At 38.7% G+C, this 20,194-nt stretch overlaps 1 protein-coding gene across 2 annotated transcripts in view; it reads right to left on the bottom strand.

Moving 5' to 3' along the window:
* Nucleotides 1–329: 329 nt before the first annotated feature.
* PXYLP1 (2-phosphoxylose phosphatase 1) overlaps nucleotides 330–20,194 on the bottom strand; it is a 104,131-nt gene continuing 84,266 nt past the window's right edge. For both annotated transcript variants that reach the window (XM_037908994.2, XM_043522543.1), the window contains 2 exons: nucleotides 6,730–6,869; nucleotides 330–2,955 (listed from right to left, as the gene is read on the bottom strand). In XM_037908994.2, the coding sequence (XP_037764922.1) occupies nucleotides 2,024–2,955; nucleotides 6,730–6,869 (1,072 nt within the window). In that variant the 3' untranslated portion in view covers nucleotides 330–2,023. The remainder of the gene's footprint in view (nucleotides 2,956–6,729; nucleotides 6,870–20,194) is intronic.

A 20,194-nucleotide genomic window follows, 5' to 3' on the forward strand; every position in this document is an offset into this window, starting at 1 on the left:
CCACTTGGGCCCAGAATGCTCCTTAACGCCTATCCCAGTGTGTGGTTTATATATCCCATTACAGGCCCTCTAACAGCAGCAGCTTATCAGCCTGAAGAATTTATTGCAGCAGCCCTTTGTAGAGTGACTTAGGGAGTTCAATGCCTACTTTAGAGAAGCTGATCATTTTCAATAAGTTTTTTAAAAAGTTTGCTTAAAGTGAGCTAAATCTCTCAACCTGATGCACTCTGTACCCTTCCCAACCCACCAGAAGAACCATTTAAATTTGCCACATATACAGAGGGAGAGGAACCTTTCCTGTGGTTACACACTCCTAATGCAACATAAAAGACCAAAGATTTATACCTTTATTTCTCTTTAAGACCTTACAATGTGTTTATTAGCCCCCGACTCAGAAACAGTTTAAGGAGGCAGAAAAAAAATTAAATGCAGTGACAGCGAAAATCATCAATGAAGCAAACAACAGTTCGCAAGATAAATTTTAAAAACTGGGTATAGTAAAGAAAAGCAAGAATTATATTGAACTCAAAGCACATGAAAGTGTACAAATATTACCCAAAACTTTATTTATAGAAATGTATTCAAATGCAGCATTTGAAAATGAGAGAGAGAGAGAGACTGGAATGCTGATCAAGTTAGAGAACCTCATGTTCAGTTACATTTTCTTTGATTAACTAGCACCATTAAGTCACAAACCACAAACTAAATCATAATTATTTCTAGACATGTAAAAAACTCCACCATTATAAAATGCAATACTCTAGTCATGAAAATCTTTTTCAAACATTTGTATTAAAAATTGGATCTGAATTAACTACTTGTAAGAGATGAAAGTAGTTCAAAAATGAAGTTTTCATACCTACTATGGTGGCCCAAGGTAAATCATCCATAAAAGCAGGTTGTTCCTAAGTCTGTTGATCCTGATCAAGGGAAAGCATCTACAAAATCAGCTTTTCACAGCCGTTTGCAAACCAAGCAGGTAAGAGAAATTTAGTGCGCTATACATACACACCATACAGTATGTACCAGACTGGTCTTATAAAATAACATTGTCCTAGTCTATAAATATACTAATTGGACTACAAAATTTCTGAGCGTTTAGTCAAGCTGTCTTTCTGCCTCACACAGCCACTACATCAGACTGAAACGCATCGCTTTATACCACAGTCTATCAGCATGAATACAATTACTAATAGGAAAGATCCAAAAACTTTACCATAAGACTGACTGATTTAGTGTTCTAATTTCCCCCTCACGTTTAACTGTAATATTAGCGTTTACTTATCTGTTTCTAGTGACAGTCACACAACCTTAACATTTCTGGATTGTGTTCAAACTATTTATGAAAGTGCTGAAAGTGCAATCAAAGAAGAGAAGTTTATATCCATTCATTCAGTACACCTACCTGAGGGACAAGTTTTCAGAAGGCTGTGTGCAAAAAAGCATGCATACATTTGCGCATGCTCAAACACATGCGTGTATTTCTGCCAACTTGTTCCCTAATATTTCTGGCTAAGGGAAGGATGTTCCTGTCACAGGATTTCTTTAGCAAGACTATAATACAGATGGTTGGAATTCATAAATACTTTTGATCCAGTGTGCTCCTTATGTATTAAAACTATTGTGATAATATGGTGGGAAAACACCATTTAATTTATAAATGGTAACTTGCAGTGTCCAAATACTGCCCTGGAATACAGAGGAACTAAACCTATACTCTCAAACTTTTTCAAGCAATGTCCAGTTTACAGTAGCACACTTAATTTATCAATTAATTAAAGATAATTTAGCAAATGTGTTCAAATGCATAATAAAATAACCTAGCAAATTATTTTCTACTCCAGAACATCTAGAAATGTCTTCTGATGAAAATAAAACTGTATTAAAACCTGTTTCAAGCAATATTTTGTACTTTAATGTACAAGAATTTGAAAACCCAAAAGGTGAACTCCACCCCTTCCACCAATACAGATCTTGTGTCAATACACAAACTAAAATTTCTCTCTCTCCTCAACACCCCCCTTTAAAATGGTCTCCTGCGACATGCATCATAATAATTAGTGCTATTAAAGACTGAAAACATGCCCCTTTTGACAAAATGAACAAACTTTTCTAGAGGACACATGGGCTTCCTGGAATGCATGTTATGCTCCCGGCAAAATGAGGTCTGGAATGTGACATCAAACCCATTATACAGGACGCGGATAAAGTGTTCTCTGGGTTTTTTCCCATCCTGCCACAACTCAAAGACTAGTCTGGCTGCAAATCTTGGAAACCTGGCTTCTGTAATGCCCAAGGCACTGAGAACAGGTGACAAGGTGACATCATGAGCTGAGTAAAGGACAAATAATTCTTCTTTCTTGCCGTCTGCAATGCGCTGCATCCGGTTAACAGTCTGATTAAGGAGAGGATGAACGGCCAGCAGTGCATACCAGAAATAAAGTTTCTTTTCCTGTCTGTCTCTCTCATCCTCTAACTGATGTGTCTTAATTACCTTAAAGTGTTCAATGTCAATGCAGCCATTTTTAGTACAAGGGAAACTGACATTGTGGCAAAAATGGCACAACATAGAATCTATTGGGTTAGAAGCTCTTAATTGCCTAGTGGGAATGCCGACTATTTTTGCCATATCTGCATATGTTCTCTCCAAATGGCTGTTTTTCACCCTTAAGCTATACTGGCGGCGTTGCTCCTCTTCTAGGTAATGATTTCTCATTGGGCAATCACAGCTCCCAGAACAAAAGATAGTGCTCCACTGATGTTTTATGTTAATTTTCTTCCAATCAAAATCTGGAAGGAAGGTATATAGAAGTGCTAGCCCACTCTGCAGGGTTCGACTTTTTCCTGTTGTCTCCAAGTAGAGATGCTTCGCTGTCCAATCACTTGATAGCAGTTTATGTTTCTTTATATAAATTTCCCGTAATAACTGTCCATTATGTAAGTGCTGTACAACACCTAGGAGAGATTTAAAAAATCCTGTTACCAGTGTCCGGATAAACGGGTTATAGGAAATGTCTAGAACTTTGACATTTTCGGAATATGACATTAGCAGTTTTCTAACATGTGCACAAATTAGTTAAAAAAATGTTGATCTTACCCAGGAATCAAATTTCACTTAAGCTTGGCTATTATCCCGGAAGATTTCACAAAGTATGCAAATTATATATATTTCTAAATCTGAAATATAGGTTAGCTCTGTATACTCTTCAGTGCAGAAACAGCCAGTTCTATAACTTTTTATAATAAAGCAGCTCATTCATGAGTAGTACTGGATATAGAACTTTAAAATAATTGAACAGGAAAGTCAGTCTGATGATCTATGAAAAATACTATGTAGTTTATAAAATGGATCCACATTCAGAGATTTGTCCTGGAAACTGAGTTAATCTGTTAACACAGTGCAGCTTGCACACATAAACAGCCATACAGTTTCAGAACAGCCCTTAAGAAGTGCATACCACAAACCCAGAATGGGTTAGGGGAGTGTAGGCTGGTGTGCAGACTCTCAAACTAGGGAAAGGAAATCAAGTCCCAACTACCGGCCTCTTCACATTCTTTCTTCAGAACTTGCTTTATTTCCAAACCAAAATTCAAAGCCCGTACAAATCAGCTCATACTACATACTACCCTCCACATCTCAGGCCTTTACAGCTTCAAACGGCTGGGAAGGGAGAAGTCCCACCCTTCCTCTACAGTAAGTTCCTTTGCAATAGACTCCCCTTTCCTTTTATAACCCTGTCCAGCGCAGCCAAGTAACGGGCAAGAACTCAGTTACCTTTTGCATGCCAGAGCATCTTAACATGTCACAAGGAGCGTCAGTCCTGGATACTAACTGACCCACACAGCCGATGTATGAGTCCTGGGATGGGGTAAAGTTAGATTTAAGATTGATGTATAGGTTACCCTGCTGCATGGCAGAAATCCTGGGATAGCTTTGCAGATTCCTCAGGAGGGGTGGTATTGCAGGGGCTGAGGCCAGTCTCGCTCAGTGACTTTGATGCCCATGAGGAGGAGGATTCTTTTGATTTGACTCTGGAATTTACGGTTATGGTGACAGCCACAGGGCCACCCCAGCTGGTTTCTGGTTTTACAAATCTAGCTGGCCATAATATGGATCTAGTGCTAGGAATGGGCTGCAGAAGTTATGATTACGCTCTCAGCATGGACTGGCCATTGTTTCAATGATCCACTCCAAGGTGATTGTTGAGATCTGACAGGCTCCAGAAGGTTGAGGGAACTTACTGTGTTATGACTGACCATTATCAAAAGTCTGATCCGTGGAGACACTATAGCTGGTGCTTCCTCAGTACAGAAGGGAGGCAACTGCTGGCATTCTCCACAGAGGCTCTTCAACTCTACAATGTGTTTACCACCCTCTTTGGCCAGAGCCCAGATTTCTCCTTCCAGATATTTTACAAAGAACTCCATTATTCATAGGCGTTTGGGGAAGAGATAGAATGGCGGCTGCTAATTAAGGTATAATGATGTTATGGGGCAGGAATGAAGAATGTGCAGGTGGTCCACAGTGTATTCCTGGGCGAATTTTGTGCCACTGCATAATGCAGAATTTTGAAGAAATTAATGTTGTGCATGCAGAATTTCCTTTTTTCCCCCATAGAAATGGCTGCAGAGATGTTGGCTGCCACTAGGAACCACTGGACCTGGCAGAGCTCAGCTCCCAAACAGAAGACAAAGCTGGGGGAAGGGGGCGGGAACTGGAGGGTTCCCAGCACACCCTGAAGGAAAGAGGCAGCAGCACACAGGAAACTCTGTGCAAGCCTGGGACCCAGCATCAGGCTGTTTCTCCCTCTGGATCCCTGGGCTCTGGGAAGGCAGGGTCTGTGTCTGACTGATCCAGAGTGGGGGGATGCAGCTGGCCACTGGGGAGTGGGGTAGGGCTAGGGGTTGAGTGTCTGGGCTTGGGGGTGGGAGTACAGCTGGCCTCTGGGGGGGAGAGGAGGTGTGAGTGCCTTGGCTGGGGCAGGGCCCATGGCTGGGCTCTGGGGGAAAGTGGATATGTGACTGTGTAACCCCCTGGCTGGGCTCGGGGCCAGGGGGCGGGGCAGAGAAGCAGGAACTGGATTGCCATAGGGGTTTCTTTAACTCTCTACTCCTGGGGGAATTTTTGTGTGTCTGAATTGTTACAGAAAAACTTGCTGACAGGTATTTTGAAATAAATTAACAAAATAATTGAAACTGGCGTGATTATGTAGAGTTATTTTGACAAATAAAATTTGCAGAATTTTGCAATGCTGTGCGCAAAATTTTTAATTTTTTGGCACCGAATTCCCCCCGGAGTAACAGTGGATATGAATGGTTCAGTATTGTTTTAAATATTGTAAAGAGAGTCCAGAGCACGGAGGTGTGTGCTGATAGTGTGTTTTTTTAAATGCAAAATAAATCCATATACTAAGGTAAGAAATCTAACAACAACAAAATTAATTCCTTGCTCACAACCCACATTTCAACCCAACTGTGTTATGACTCCTTTCCCTAGGTTTACAGATAGGGATTTTTGTTTGTTTTATAAGGGCTTTTGTTAATTTTGGAGGAAAATATTTGGACAGCAAATAAAAATAAATGAAGAAACAGGGACTGTAGCTTATACACAACAGGTGCTATACGTTGATCAGAATTGATAATACACATAAAATACATATATACATTTGAGGACCGAGTCCAACAAGTTTTCATATATCATGTGATAATTACATTTCGTTTTTATTATAATATTGAGGATAATATATCTGGTTGACCTAAACTGTAACATGGTTTCACAAATAGGAAATGCATGATGGTGCAATATAAAGGTTTTATTAGAATAAATGAGGGACAGAATGTTACTCACGAGGAGTGAAACCATGACAGAATTAAGCAAACAATCCCCATTTGCTACCAATGAAAGCTATACACCACATAAAGCCATGATGTGTCCTATACACGTCATATTTTAGAGCCAAGCTAGTTCAGGAATGTTTTAGAATTGTTAAACTATTTATTGCAATTTCCTTTTTATCCCATCATCTGTAAAGCTCGGCTCCCTTAATATCAATTTAATCCAACTGAACAGAACTCAGAGAAAGAAATAAAAATAAACTCATACATTAAAAGCCCCTCATACAATCTAAAATAGCGTTTCCATTTCCTTACCGACAAGTGCCACAATTTGACATCTGCTCTCTCAGGATCTCCCTGGGCTAGAAGCAGCAACTTCATCACAGGGGAAAATTGGCAATTAAATCTTGCCAATCATTTCTAAATTTGATGGATCATAAGATATTGAACTGTAAGCCAGCTACCAACTCAGCATTAATTAGTCTTCCTGGATGTTGGACTAATGTACATTTTTAGGGGATGCAGAGAGGAATTCCATGTTTGGGAGAGAAGGGAAAAGAAAATAAAGTTGATTTTTTTTTTAAATGGCAACTATTTGCCGTTCTGAGGTTTAACATGTTAGAACTAGTCCCAACAGTGATGCATTAGTAGGCTGAATGTAGGCAAGGTATGAGACACTATCATGACTGCGTGTGGTATATTAAGCTTTTTACATAGCCATATCCCATCTACACTGGGACTGGAAACAAAGTTAGCTAGCAGAATAATTTTTCAACATGGTTCTACTTAATACACACTGAATTCCTATCTAAACAGGGCGATAGAGCCCTGGAAGTGGACTATGTTTTGTTGGAGACCGAGAAGAAAGTAAATAAACGTGCTACAGGACCTTACCTGTTTGTGTAAGTTCTCCCATTTCACACAAAGAATGACTGGGGTAACGAGGCAGGCTGCCCAGGGTGCCATCCATTTGTGCTTCAGAGCCTTGGGACATATGCCTAACAAAAGCTTCAAGACGGGGGTGAGACGGCTTCCTGAAGAGGTAAATCAAAACATGAACACTCCCGTAAGTGCATGCAAAAATAGCTCAGAAAAGTGAAGAGTTCTAATTATGTCAGTTCCCGCAATCTCATGATAAGGGGATATTTCCTGTCGAGAAAACATCTGCTCTTGGTCAGGGCTTTCCTTAAAAAATCCAGCCACAAAGCTGTGCACTAATATTAAAGAACTGGTGAGGACAAAATATAGGACTTTAATGTGTCCGAATGTCCAACAAGAATATAAAAAATTCAATAAAGGTTAACTCGATCTGGGGTCACATTCTTCAGTTTAGTAACTTTTTTGTGGTTACTTGCACCAATATCATTATAACAATATTGGAAAAATCCCTTGTGTGGAGGGATTTTTTTTCAGAACCAGAAAGACTACTCCATTTCAACAGCATGGTCTGTAGCCACACAACCTTGGTTTGTGATTTTGTCAGGTCTGATAATCTAAACAGGTCTGACTGGGTCAGTATTTAGATGGGAGATCTTCAGGGAATTCTTAGGTACTATAGTGCAGGAAGTGCTGTTGGCACTGCAGTAAATCATGCTTTTCTCTGAGTCCAAATTACATTTCTACTTGGGTTCTTAAAGGGTGCTGTGCCATTGCTGGAACTGTCTTTAAATGAGAAGTAAAAGCAACATCCTAACTTCTCCTGACCATTAAAAACACCATGGTGCTTTTTGTAAGAGTAGAAGAATTAACCCACATGACCTGGCCAAACTAGTAGATAATTCATGGATAAATACCCACCTGCAAATTCACCTTCAGCTTTAATTGAAGCTTGTACAAAATAGTAAAGTGTTAGTCTACAACCACCTTGCCAGAGTGCTTTTAAAAAACTATCCTTGTACATACTTTACATGACCTTACAGCTAAATTTTCATTTATATTGTAGCAGCACCCAAAAAGCCTAATTGAATTGGGGCCCTTTGTGCAAGGCACGGTACAGACACATGAGAAGACATGCATCCTAACACTCTTGAGTTGACCATTATGGATGAGGCCAAAACAAACCAAGCAGTGTCATAGTAAGATTGACGGGAAATATTCACAGAAAACTCAGTATTTTACCCAGGCAGGCAAACAGACAATGAACATCAAATATTCTCCATAATCTCTCTCTAATCTCTGTCTAGCAGCAGAGTGTGAGAGTGAGTTAGTTCGTATAAACTGTCAGTGTTAGTGGCAATATCTAAATTACGCATTCACAATTTAATAGAGTGACTAAAAGTCATTTTTTATGATCAAATATCCCTGCAAAGATACCCTGATGCCCTGATTTATATACATGGAGTATGTATTCCACTACTAATAAAACTTTGCACTTCCAAGCCTTTCAAAGTGAATGAAACATTCATCAATTTTCCCCGAGACAAGTATTTTCATTTTACAGACAGAAAAACTGAGCAGCACACAGCTTAAGTAAGTTGCCCCTGGACATGCAGTCATAACACGGACAAGGATCAATATTTAAACGTTACCCCAACAAACAACATTGTTTCAACAAATAATTTCAGTCATGTGGAAAGTAAAAATTTGGCTTCCCTGCTACTACAAACAAGAAACATATCTCTAGCTCTGAAGTAGTCAGGCCTTGGCTGTTGCTCCATTTCAACCTTTTGCAATGTCCCGGGATATAGGCACACCTAGGAACTTTCAGTGCCACTAAAATCTCTCATGCTTTGAAGCTTCCAAGGTGTCCTTGGCACTGTGGCATGTAACCAAATGGACAGCTCTATGAGAATGAAACAGAGGGGCAGCAGTATGGAGCAAGGAGGTTGATAGATCCTGGCCTTTCCTTCTCATCAGTGAAGATGACTGTAACAGAAAGACGGTTAATCCCATCCTAAAGTTACACCCCATCAGGAGGATATGGCTATTCCATAGCTGTTCCTTTGGCCTTTCACTGAGACAGCTGGGGAAGCAGTGTGTTTATTTTAAGAAATTAAAACAAATACACCTGCAGTAACGGTAACTGACTGCAAACATTCTCTTATCATACAAGTGTCATGGATACAAATGTCATGGATATAAGCAAAAAGTATCTGAAATTAACACAACAGTTCAAATTAATGGAAGATGTGTCTAAATCCCCTAAACTGCTTTGAAAATCTCAACCAAGGTGATTCCATACCACAATATGAACTCTTATATTATTGCTACTGGTGGGTTACTGAAGGAGGTATTTGAAGATTAAGCAAGATAATAATAATAATAAAAAAAATTAGAGGAGAGAAGCAAAGGAATAGACTGATTTTTCTGTGTATGGGTGGGAACTTAAAACTCCCAAAAGTGTAAGTTCAAATTCCATGACAGGACTATATCACCATATGTACATATTAAGTCATATATTTACCGTATGCAGAAATTAAAAATATGGAACACACACCCAAGCTTTGAAAATCATAACAATGGTGTGTTTGCTTTCTCATGTTCCACTACATACAAGACAGACTTCTAAAAGGCTCTACTTTTTCATCTAGTCCAGTGTCATTGCATTTCCCCCCATTCCCTCCAACTCCTACCCCCGATTCCTATCCCAACTATTCCAGCTCTAGACAGCCCACTTAACCATGGAAACCCAAGACTGTTGACATTTCCTTGATATGGCTTTTAGCTATCAATGAGATATAGCCACCCATTTCTTAATATTGCTTAGAAACAATTAATTCGACTAGGATTTTGGTTTTAAGCAGAACTGACTTTGACTTTATAAAGAGAAATTCTTAAAGGGTCTCTAGTACTTTTATGGAGAAGTTTATATAGAACTATTGAAAGAAAGAGAGAGAGACACACCTCTATAGCCTACTGACTTTTGCCACAGCAATATAGCAAACTGATATGAAAACAGAAAAGGAGTACTTGTGGCACCTTAGAGACTAACCAATTTATTTGAGCATAAGCTTTCGTGAGCTACAGCTCACTTCATCATTGGTGCATCCGATGAAGTGAGCTGTAGCTCACGAAAGCTTATGCTCAAATAAATTGGTTAGTCTCTAAGGTGCCACAAGTACTCCTTTTCTTTTTGCGAATACAGACTAACATGGCTGTTACTCTGAAACCTGATATGAAAACTCGTGTCTACGAACATTATGCTTTTCTCTGAAAGTTATCTGAACCACTAGAGGGTGCCACAACACCATCTGAATAAAACCATTCCAAAACAAGAAATCTGGCGTCAGATTTTTCTCAATATAAAGGCAACAGTGCTCACGTGGGATCTTCCTAGATGCGTTGTTCCAAGGGAGTAGATGTCTTTTGTTAACAAGAATGGATCTAGTATGAAAATACAGTAATTGCATTAGCTCTCAGGCAAATCAGTTCCCTCAACTGGGATCAAAATGCCCCTTTCTTTTTTGTTTGCAGTTTTAAATCGATTCCCAAAACTACAGTGTGTATTATATTTTTCTTTATAAAGGGATTAGAAAAAAGTTGTTTGTACATTACTGTAACCATGTAAGCGGAAAATCATTAAGGAATGACAAACTGTGAGAAAAGAAGAAGGGCATAAAGAAAAAAAAGTTTAAATTTTACAGTATTAATACAGGTTTTAGAGTAGCAGCTGCGTTAGTCTGTACCCGCAAAAAGAACAGGAGTACTTGTGGCACCTTAGAGACTAACAAATTTATTTGAGCATAAGCTTTCGTGAGCTACAAGTCACTTCATCCGATGCATGTACAGTTTGGAAGGAAAACAAATTAATTTATAGGATTTTAGCAAATTCAGTGCTGTTTCCAGATTTTGGAAATTTTTATGTACGTCAAATGAAGTGCAGTGTTAGGAAAGTACAGGCCATAAAAAGTGTCCTTTATTTCTAGATCACTTCAGGTTTCCTGTTATACCAACTTTGGCCACGTACCACAGAGCTTAATCCTGTTCTAAATACGGAACTTGCACTAAACTTTTTGTAGATTTATTTATTTGACATGTCTCAGGAACAAGAAGCTAAAATGAAAGAAATACATTTAAAGAAAATTATTTTGTGTGTAATTCTTCTGCCGACAGGTTTTTACAAAATTTGAAGGCTAGAACATCACCACAATTGGGGGGATGGGGGGGAGGCGGGCTAACCAAAAAAAAAAAAAAAAAGCCTAAAACTTTTGTGGTCTTTTAATAAACTTTAGCCTGCATAAACTGCCATTTGTAATTTTCTCCCAGCAATGCTCCCCTTTAATGAAATTTCTAGCTCTTTTGTTAAGCTCTTCAAACAACATAATAGTGTGACAATTGTAAGAGCCGCTCTACTACTTGCTCTGCTGCTTCTGTTATATCACCTGTAATTCTAGTGCACTAAAACCTTCAATGGTGAAACTGTTAGGAATTTTTTGATGGAAACCACATAGCAAATAATCTCTCTCAAATCAGTGTTATTACTGGTACAATGCAAAGGGAGCAATACACAGAATACTAGGACAGAACAAAAAGAAAAGGAGGACTTGTGGCACCTTAGAGACTAACCAATTTATTTGAGCATGAGCTTTCGTGAGCTACAGCTCACTTCTTCGGATGCATACTGTGGAAATTGCAGAAGACATTATATACACAGACACCATGAAACAATACCTCCTCCCACCCCACTCTTCTGCTGGTAACAGCTTATCTAAAGTGATCATCAAGTTGGGCCATTTCCAGCACAAATCCAGGTTTTCTCACCCTCCGCCCCCGCACAGACAAACTCACTCTCTTGCTGGTAATAGCCTATCCAAAGTGACTACTGTCTTCACAATGTGTATGATAATCAAGGTGGGCCATTTCCTGCAGAAATCCAGGTTCTCTCACCCCCTCACCCCCCTCCAAAAACCACACACACAAGCTCATGCTCAAATAAATTGGTTAGTCTCTAAGGTGCCACAAGTCCTCCTTTTCTTTTTGCGAATACAGACTAACACGGCTGCTACTCTGAAACCTGTCATTATGCAAGGCACTGCATTTAGCCGTATGAAGTGGAAATCTATCAACTGCATGAAGAAACTTGTCTTCTGCAATTTCCACAGTATGCATCCGAAGAAGTGAGCTGTAGCTCACGAAAGCTCATGCTCAAATAAATTGGTTAGTCTCTAAGGTGCCACAAGTCCTCCTTTTCTTTTTGCGAATACAGACTAACACGGCTGTTACTCTGAAACCTGTCATAGGACAGAACAACTAATATCCAGGACTTAATAGCAACCTTTGCATATCAATGAATTACAATACATGAAACAGATATATTAAGTTATTTAATTTTTAAGGTTTTTTTTTTTTTTAAACATACAAGCATACACCCACAGAAATCAGTAGAGAAGATTACTTGATTGGATTTCCTATTCTGAAAGCTGGATTTCAGACCTGGAAAGCTTTCTGGTTGCTTCCTATAATTTCAGGAAAGTGGAGAAGCAATCCAGATATGATGGAGATTTTTTGCCAAAATGGGACATTTCAGACTAAAATGTGTTTCTGCCTTCTATCCTTATTGTAAAACTCCAGTATGAAACAAACAAAAAAAAGTATTCTAGTGGTTTTACTGTGGTAAGTTTCTATATAAGAGCAAACAGAATTCCGCAAGTAGTGTTGAAAAGCAATCCTTGCAGTAGTATTTAAACTGGTAGTTGACAAATTCCTTTTTCCCAAAGATTTTTTTATTTAGATTACCAATCTTACTGTTGAATCAGCCAATTTACAGATGCCACAGGAGATGGAGTATCTAGGCAACACGCCTAAGACTGCCTGGACTGCTTCTGAGCAGGAAGCAAAGAAAATGACTCAGTTGTGTAGTTGAAAAGATTAAACCCTCAGAGAAATTTGTAAAATTTAATTTCCATAAGATCACAGAAGACTCCAAGTGCAATAAAAGGGACTCGTGTAATTTGACTGACTTCTTTATTATTGTATCAGAGCATTACAAACAGCAGTTGGGGAATCAGGAGTTAATATAGCAGCTATTTCAAATCAATTCAGTCCAAAATTTGTTTTTAAATTGTCAGCAAGTACATTGTGAGATTCATCAGCTGTTACCATCTAACTTTATCTGACCATGGACATCTATTTTCTAGTTATTAGTTGAATGACTTATTTGTAGGTTTGCTTTTTTAATTATGTTTTTATTGCTGTAAAATAAAACAAAATACAAGAATTTATTTCCCTTTAACAATAACACGTGCTTGCTTTTTTCATGTTACTTCCTGTTATCAATGCACTATACTACACTTGTGTTAGATACAGATCTATATCGGGACAACAAACCATTTGCCAGTTTCATTTTCTGGCTTTCATGCATTAGCACCAATGTGGAAGAATGTTTAAATCCAAACAAACATTCTTTTTTTTAAAAGTCATTAAAAGCATTTATATTAGATCTTTTAGAATCCTTTTTAGAAAAAAATAATTGTATGCCAAAACTATGACACCGTTCCGTTCATGTTATATTGTTATTGCTATTCACTAAGAAAAGTATATTGTGGAACTACATGAAAAGGAACCATATATACACCAATGCCAAAAACTTAACTGACTCATTGTGAAATGAAATTGTCCTTCTTTCTGTTGGGTTAGATCTAAAAATCTGGAGATAATTTAGCTGCTTTGATGAGAAATGAACCATAACTTCTGTTTTGTGGTTTAAATTGTTAACTAGTTGGATGCCTCTGAACGTGTAGAGCACACTGGGAAATCCCTATTTCTGGTATCTTTGTTAAAAAAAAATAAAAAATCCTAAACTGCAACAAATACAGAACCAAGAGGAGCCATGTTGTAGAATTTGGGTCCAGTTTGCCATGGAGTACATAGTGTGGGGAAGGGACACACACACACGAACACATGGTTTTAGGTATATACATGAAATGTGATTTATGCACAAAAGGTCGTGTTAAGTCCTCAACAATCTGGACATACATTCTGCAGCAAGGCCCCTTGCTTCTGTGACACTCTGCGGCAACAGCTTGGAAATTCTGCTGCAGTTATTTAAAATTTTTTAAATGGAGGTTTTTACTGACTCTGGGAACTCAAATCAGTACATGGAAATTGTCAGGGAATTAGCTGGAACTTTTGCCACTGAGAAAGGTATTGCTCTTAGTACACCAGAAGGCCTGGGAGGTCATTCAGGATCATACAGTAAACTCATTACGCTGGATATGTTCATTCAAATGCTGAGCATAAAAACAGATCAACTCAAGATTTCAGAGTTAAAACAGGGAGATGGACAGATCATGCACCTCAGACCTACTGTTTGAGGCTGACTCAGGAAAACAACACTGTCAGTGCATCCAATTTACATCTGGAAGATTTTCTTCACAACCATCATGGCTAGAACCTTTTTTTGATTAATAATTCAGATCACATTCTGTCACACAATTGTATTCTTGCTATAAGTAGGCTGCATATTTTAAAATATTCTTTTACCACACAATGTGGACTAAACTGAATAGAAAATTTTTTGTTTTGTTTTCTTTCAAATCATCATGACTACTTATGACATTTGGCAAACCACTATGCTCCACATGTCTGTTTTAGTGAGGTTAAAAAAAAAGAAAAAAAAAAAAGAAAAAGATATTGGAATCCACAAGTCATTTGCGATTAAACTTCCATGAAAACTACAGGGTCAAACTGAGTAATAAAATGATGGAGTACAGCATTTATTAGTGAAACTGACTTTAAAATCTTATCTTGACAAGAAAATACATGTTTATTTTTTAATAATTTAAATATTTGTAAATATTCATAAATAGAATAAATAATGTAGCTTCCCCCAACATGCAACATGCTAAAGACAAACAGAAGACAAGCTGTCAGACCATGATTAAAGGAAAACTGCGCTGTAATATGATATTTTAATCATTGTGTCCAATTACTCAGTCACGTTTTAAAATGTGTCTTAAATATAGCAAGAAGGAAAAGTTAAATGAATAGTTAATGAAATAGGAAGCTGCCAATTTGACAGATTAAAGATGTACACAAGAACGCAGTGGGGTGCACCCTCTCTGTTAAATCTTTCTCTGGCAAGGTGCTGTGTTCACAGAACAGGAATCTGTGCTCTGAGAGACATCTGCACACCTCAGGAAAGAACCTGTGGAAGTGTGTGAGGATACCCAGGAAAAGGGATTCCTCGCCTCCACATGTCCACAAGAAAGTGGAACTTGCTGAAAGAATGTGAGCAAATTTCCCATTCTGTGTACTGACTGGAGTTACTGAAGTCAGGCTAGAGCCAGACAGACGTACTCCAGAAGATGAAAAGTGGACAGGTTCTCTCATCCTATGAGCACCAAGCATCAGAACCCAGATCACACCACTGATTTACTAGGTGAGATAGTGCCTGCTGTCGTGTTTCTATCTGACATCTCCCTCAATAGGTCCTACTGATTTGTCAAGCTTTTGGTCACACATGGCTCAGATCCTTCTCCCTCTCACTCCTGGGGGGAATTCTGTGCCACAATTAATAAACGTGGATACTTTTAATATTTTGCGCAGAAAAAAGCTTCTGCTGGAAATTTATTGCAGCTCCACCTTTTGCCCAGGAGAGGGCACTGTGATGATAGAACAGAGCAGCCTCAACAGAAAATAACTTTGGCTGGAAAGTTGCTGCAGTTCTGCCTTTTGTCCACCAGAGGGTGCTGTGGTGATAAAACAGAGCAGAAGCTCCAGACCAGCTAGGGAAGAGAAAGAACCTGCCTTCTTTACAGTGCCTGTCAGCCACGTCAGGAGACGGGCTATGGGGAGACAGACAGCATGGGGCTGCTGGGGGGGTCAGACAGGGGCTCATAAGGGCTAGTTGGGGAGGACAGACTGGGGATGGTACTGAATGGGAGTAAAGGCGAAAGGCCACAGGGGGGAAGGAGGTGCAGGGCCACATGGTGATGGGGGAGGGGGTACAGGGCCAGATTGGGACAGGAGGTGGGTGAGTGGGGGCACAGAGACACCTGGGGACAGTGGGAGGGGGTGCGGGGCGACATAGGGACGGGGTTATTGAGTGGGGACAAGGAGAGAGGGTGAAGGGCTACATAGGGATGGCGGGAGTGGGTGTCTGAGTGGGGGTGAAAGGACACATGTGGACAGGGGGTGCAAGGACACATGGTGGTGCGGGGACACATGGGGATAGGGGCAGATGTGCCTGACTAAATGGGAGAGGCTAGGCGTCAGGCAGGATCTTTATGGGGGAAGCTCCTTAATAATCTCTCCCCACCCCTCAAAACACCTGTTCCATATATTTCCCACATATACCCAACAACCCTCCAATTTCACACCCAGGCTCCTTCCCAGAAATTACTTCCCTCTCCCTCAGCTCCTCCGTTACCCCATAACTCCCCTAAGCCTTTGCACTGCTTCTGAGGGGTGTGGGAAATATGGTTCTGTACTGTAGTTTAAATGAATTATTATCAGAGTTCTGTGTTAATATGCCTAATAAGGAATCTATTTTTCAAAAAAAAAATCCTGAATCTTTTTGTTGTCTGTATTGTTACAGACATATTTGCTGACAAGTATTTTGAAATAAATGACCCAAAATAACTGAAACTGGCATGAATATTGTGTTATTTTGACAAATAAAATATGCAAATTTGAAAATATTGTGCACATAATTTTTTGTTGCTGAATTCCCCCAGGAGTATCCCTTTAAACGAGGGGTTCTCAAACTTTATTACACCACAAACCACTTTGGACAATAAAAATTACTACACGCCCTCAGGAGGGGAGACAGAAGCCTGAGCCAGCCCGAGCCCCCGGTGGAGGGGGTGGGGGAGGGAGCAAGCTGCAGTCCAAGGGCTTCAGTCCCAGGCAGGAGGCCTGTAACGTGACTCCCAATGCCCAGGGCTGAACACCTCGGGCTCCGGTCCCAGGTCCCAGCAAGTCTAAGCCAGCCACTTTGGGGTCCCGACCCACAGTTGAGAACCGCTGCTTTACACCATCTTATTGTATTTATATTTTAATATATTCTGGCTCACAGTTATACTGAAACTAAATCCAGTTTTTCTAATGCTTACTGAGTTCAGGTGATTTTATAACTCCACAAGAGAATAATACATTTTTATGAAAACCTGATGTCAGCTTCTGAGCAGTCAAATAGCTACAGATTGAGGGAATGGATTATTTCCCTCTTTGGAAGACAAATGAATGGCCAGAGATATAGGATTAATAAATTATCCTAATCTGTATAAAGAGCTTTGAACAGAAACACAATACAGTTTAGCCGTATTTACTCACTAAACTGCAGCAACTTTCACTTTCTTAGGACAAACTCATGTCACTGGGCACGACTCCCCCAAAATTAGTACTTTTCAGCTTTTGTCAGCCTGTAACTATTTTTGTAGAAGTACTCCACTTTCTAGCCTTGCCATGTGCTTCTGCCATGTGGTTTATAGGATGGTAAGTGGGTCAGCGTCTAAATAGGATTTAGTATAATTCTTGACAGCCTCTGCACCTTATTTTGAGAAGACTCAGCTGTTATTTCTTCTGTTAAATTCTCCCAACACTGCACTACCCTTGGAGAGCTACACTGGTGACAGCAGCGGAGCATGAATGTAACCAGGACACAGGGACCATTACAGGCCTTTAGCACTGGTGGGAGTACAGCAGAGTTAAAGACCACAGACCAAATTCCCTGCTACTGTAAGCAGATACAGGCCTTCTGAAGTAAATGGCGTTGCAACCACTTGTGTATGAAACGTACCCAAAACTCAAATATTGTTACTTAACTTAGTCACATCAATATCTCACAAGCACTTGCCAATTAAACCAGCAAGCTATTAAACTGGAACATTCTTCTGTAATGGTTTTAATCCCTTCTGATTAAATTTTTCTAAATACAATCTTCTAAATACAAAAAATTTTCTAAATACAACTGATGTTCTCTTTTTTTATGCATTTGACACATGATTATCATCAAGTATTTGTTACAGAGGGAGGAAAAACATGACAAAATAGTTACTTTGTTCCTAAAAAATAACTACTACTATGGAAAAATTTGGATCAAAAGCATAAAAAATCATTCTTCTCATCGAGAAAAATGTATTTTTAAAGCTCCCTCTGGAAATTTGCACTCTGAATGTTGAAAATAGTAAAAATGTTAACTGACGTTACAGACAGAAGAAATCTCCAAAGAATTTCATCCATTTTTCTTCTATTCATCCCATATTTTATGTACGTGCCACAATCCGTAATTCGCAAAGCTATTTTACATATCTATTAAAAGTCCATCAGACTGCAGCATAATCTGTGTAATCAATGAATTTAATCAGCAGAATACTAAAATCAAACAATAAATGGACTGAATCTGAATGGCATACTTATCAGAAAGTAAAGTCCAAGCAGCTTAAACAAATTGAAATATTAGACACCTCAGATTAATTGTTCAATAGCAACAAACCTACAGTTCAAAAAAGTGCCAGTTATATATCTTTTAATATTCTGACTACAAATTTGCCATTAAAAACCAATATAAAGTCATAAAGGAATTCAAGGCTGACAGGCAAAGACACTAAACATCCTCCTGACATTGAAACAATATACCATCCAAAATGATGGCGGCAAAATTAAAATGCCAGTGTTTTTACCTAAGGGATACACCTCTGCCAAGCCTTGAAATTATGGCACATGCACTTCAAGCTGTCCCCTTCACTAACTGCTGCACTCTTCTGGCAGGCAGGGTTTTAATTTATAAGAGGATTGTTCTCCGAGAGACAGTGTTTCAGTTTTAGATAAGTTCTCATTTTCAGTGGCTATGAAAGGTGGTCGATACACAGATCTGAAGACTGACATTCTATTAATCCACAAATTAACAACAGGCATGGGCAGACCGCCATGCCTTCCACCTTGCCTTAGTGGGACCAGAGGTAAGAGAACTCTTGAATTGTAAAGCCATTAACTCTGACCTGGCCATTCTGCTGAGAATGCCAGCAGGGTTACCAGTCAGTTAAATTTTATGGGTAGTTTTCACGATACAAACTCCTTTCTACTACAATACATACTGAGATCACAGGCAGAATCAAATAGCCATCAAACAATAATTATTTTCAGTCATTACTGACCTACACCCTTTTCCTACAATCTGATGCATAGTAAAGAACCCTTACATCCATACAGAATCCTGCTAGCACAAAGGGGCTCCACAGAGTAGACTAATTTATATCAGTGATTTAAATCACTGAATTAAATTATGATTTAAATCAGCAAGCAGAAAACCTTGATTTATATAATTAACTTTAATCATGCTTTGTTTTTGTACTTTATATTTTCCTGAAGAAAGCTTGATTTGCATTGATTGGCAACCATTAAAACACACTGATTCACAACTAAGTATAACCTTTACATTAAATTTGGTGTTTCTTTTTGCTAATCAGGAAGATATACTACATCTTCACTAATTTATTTAAGAAACTATATAGCTTAACTTATACTTAGATTTTTAATTTTTACTTTTTTATGTCAGAAAATGGTGAATGGTACATGTCATTTACAAGATTATTAATTTTTTACTTGTGATTTGTGTCAAGCTCCATTTGGATGGAAATTCAAATGCAATTAAAAATGCACAAACACATTTAATATATTTTTACTAAATAAAACTAAATTAAAGAAGTGACATTAAACTGGTTTATCAAGCCCTGTTTTGCATTTAAAACTGATTTATTAAACAAAGGAAGTATTATGTGCAGTTGGTTAATTGAACTGATTGTTTCTGGTCCCGCTGTCTTTCAGGATTTTGGAACTAGTAGATCTCATCCTCTCACACCTAATTTCTATTCAGAGACTGAAAGAGAAAAATAAGCTTTTCTGCCTTTTCAATGCCTAACTGATTTCTTAATTTTGAATGAACTGAACCAGTGGAATAAACTGAAATGAAGAAAATATTCTCTACATCTGCAGAAGAGATTACTAGCAAAACTGGTTTCACTTCAACTAACACTGATTCCAGGTGGTTAGCCAGTGACTCAAACCGCTGAACTGGTGGGAAATTTCTTTAAAACCTGTCAGCAAATATGTACCAATTAGTTTTACTTTTTATTTAATTTGCATGATTTTAATAGATTATAATTAGTTGTGATTTTAACACAGATTTCAATTGTAAATAGTTTTTTATTTTAATTCAGTTTAGGCTCCACATGAGTGCAGGAGTCTGCCTGCATAGATCGGATTGCAGATTCAGGTCCCTGGGTAGATTGAGCTAGTAGCCTTCAGGTGAAAAGCTCTCTCTCTCTTTTATTTAAGCAACTCCACTGAGCAGTCCAACTCAGAGGGAGTAAGCAGTTTAAAACAAGCTGTGACTTTTGCATGGTATTTTTAAGTAAAGACAAGGAACTGCAGATGCTTTTTTTAGCCATCCATCAACCCTGACTTCTCTTTAAAAAAA

This window comes from Chelonia mydas, chromosome 9 (genome assembly GCF_015237465.2).
Source record: "Chelonia mydas isolate rCheMyd1 chromosome 9, rCheMyd1.pri.v2, whole genome shotgun sequence".
Classification (NCBI taxonomy): Eukaryota; Metazoa; Chordata; order Testudines; family Cheloniidae; genus Chelonia; species Chelonia mydas.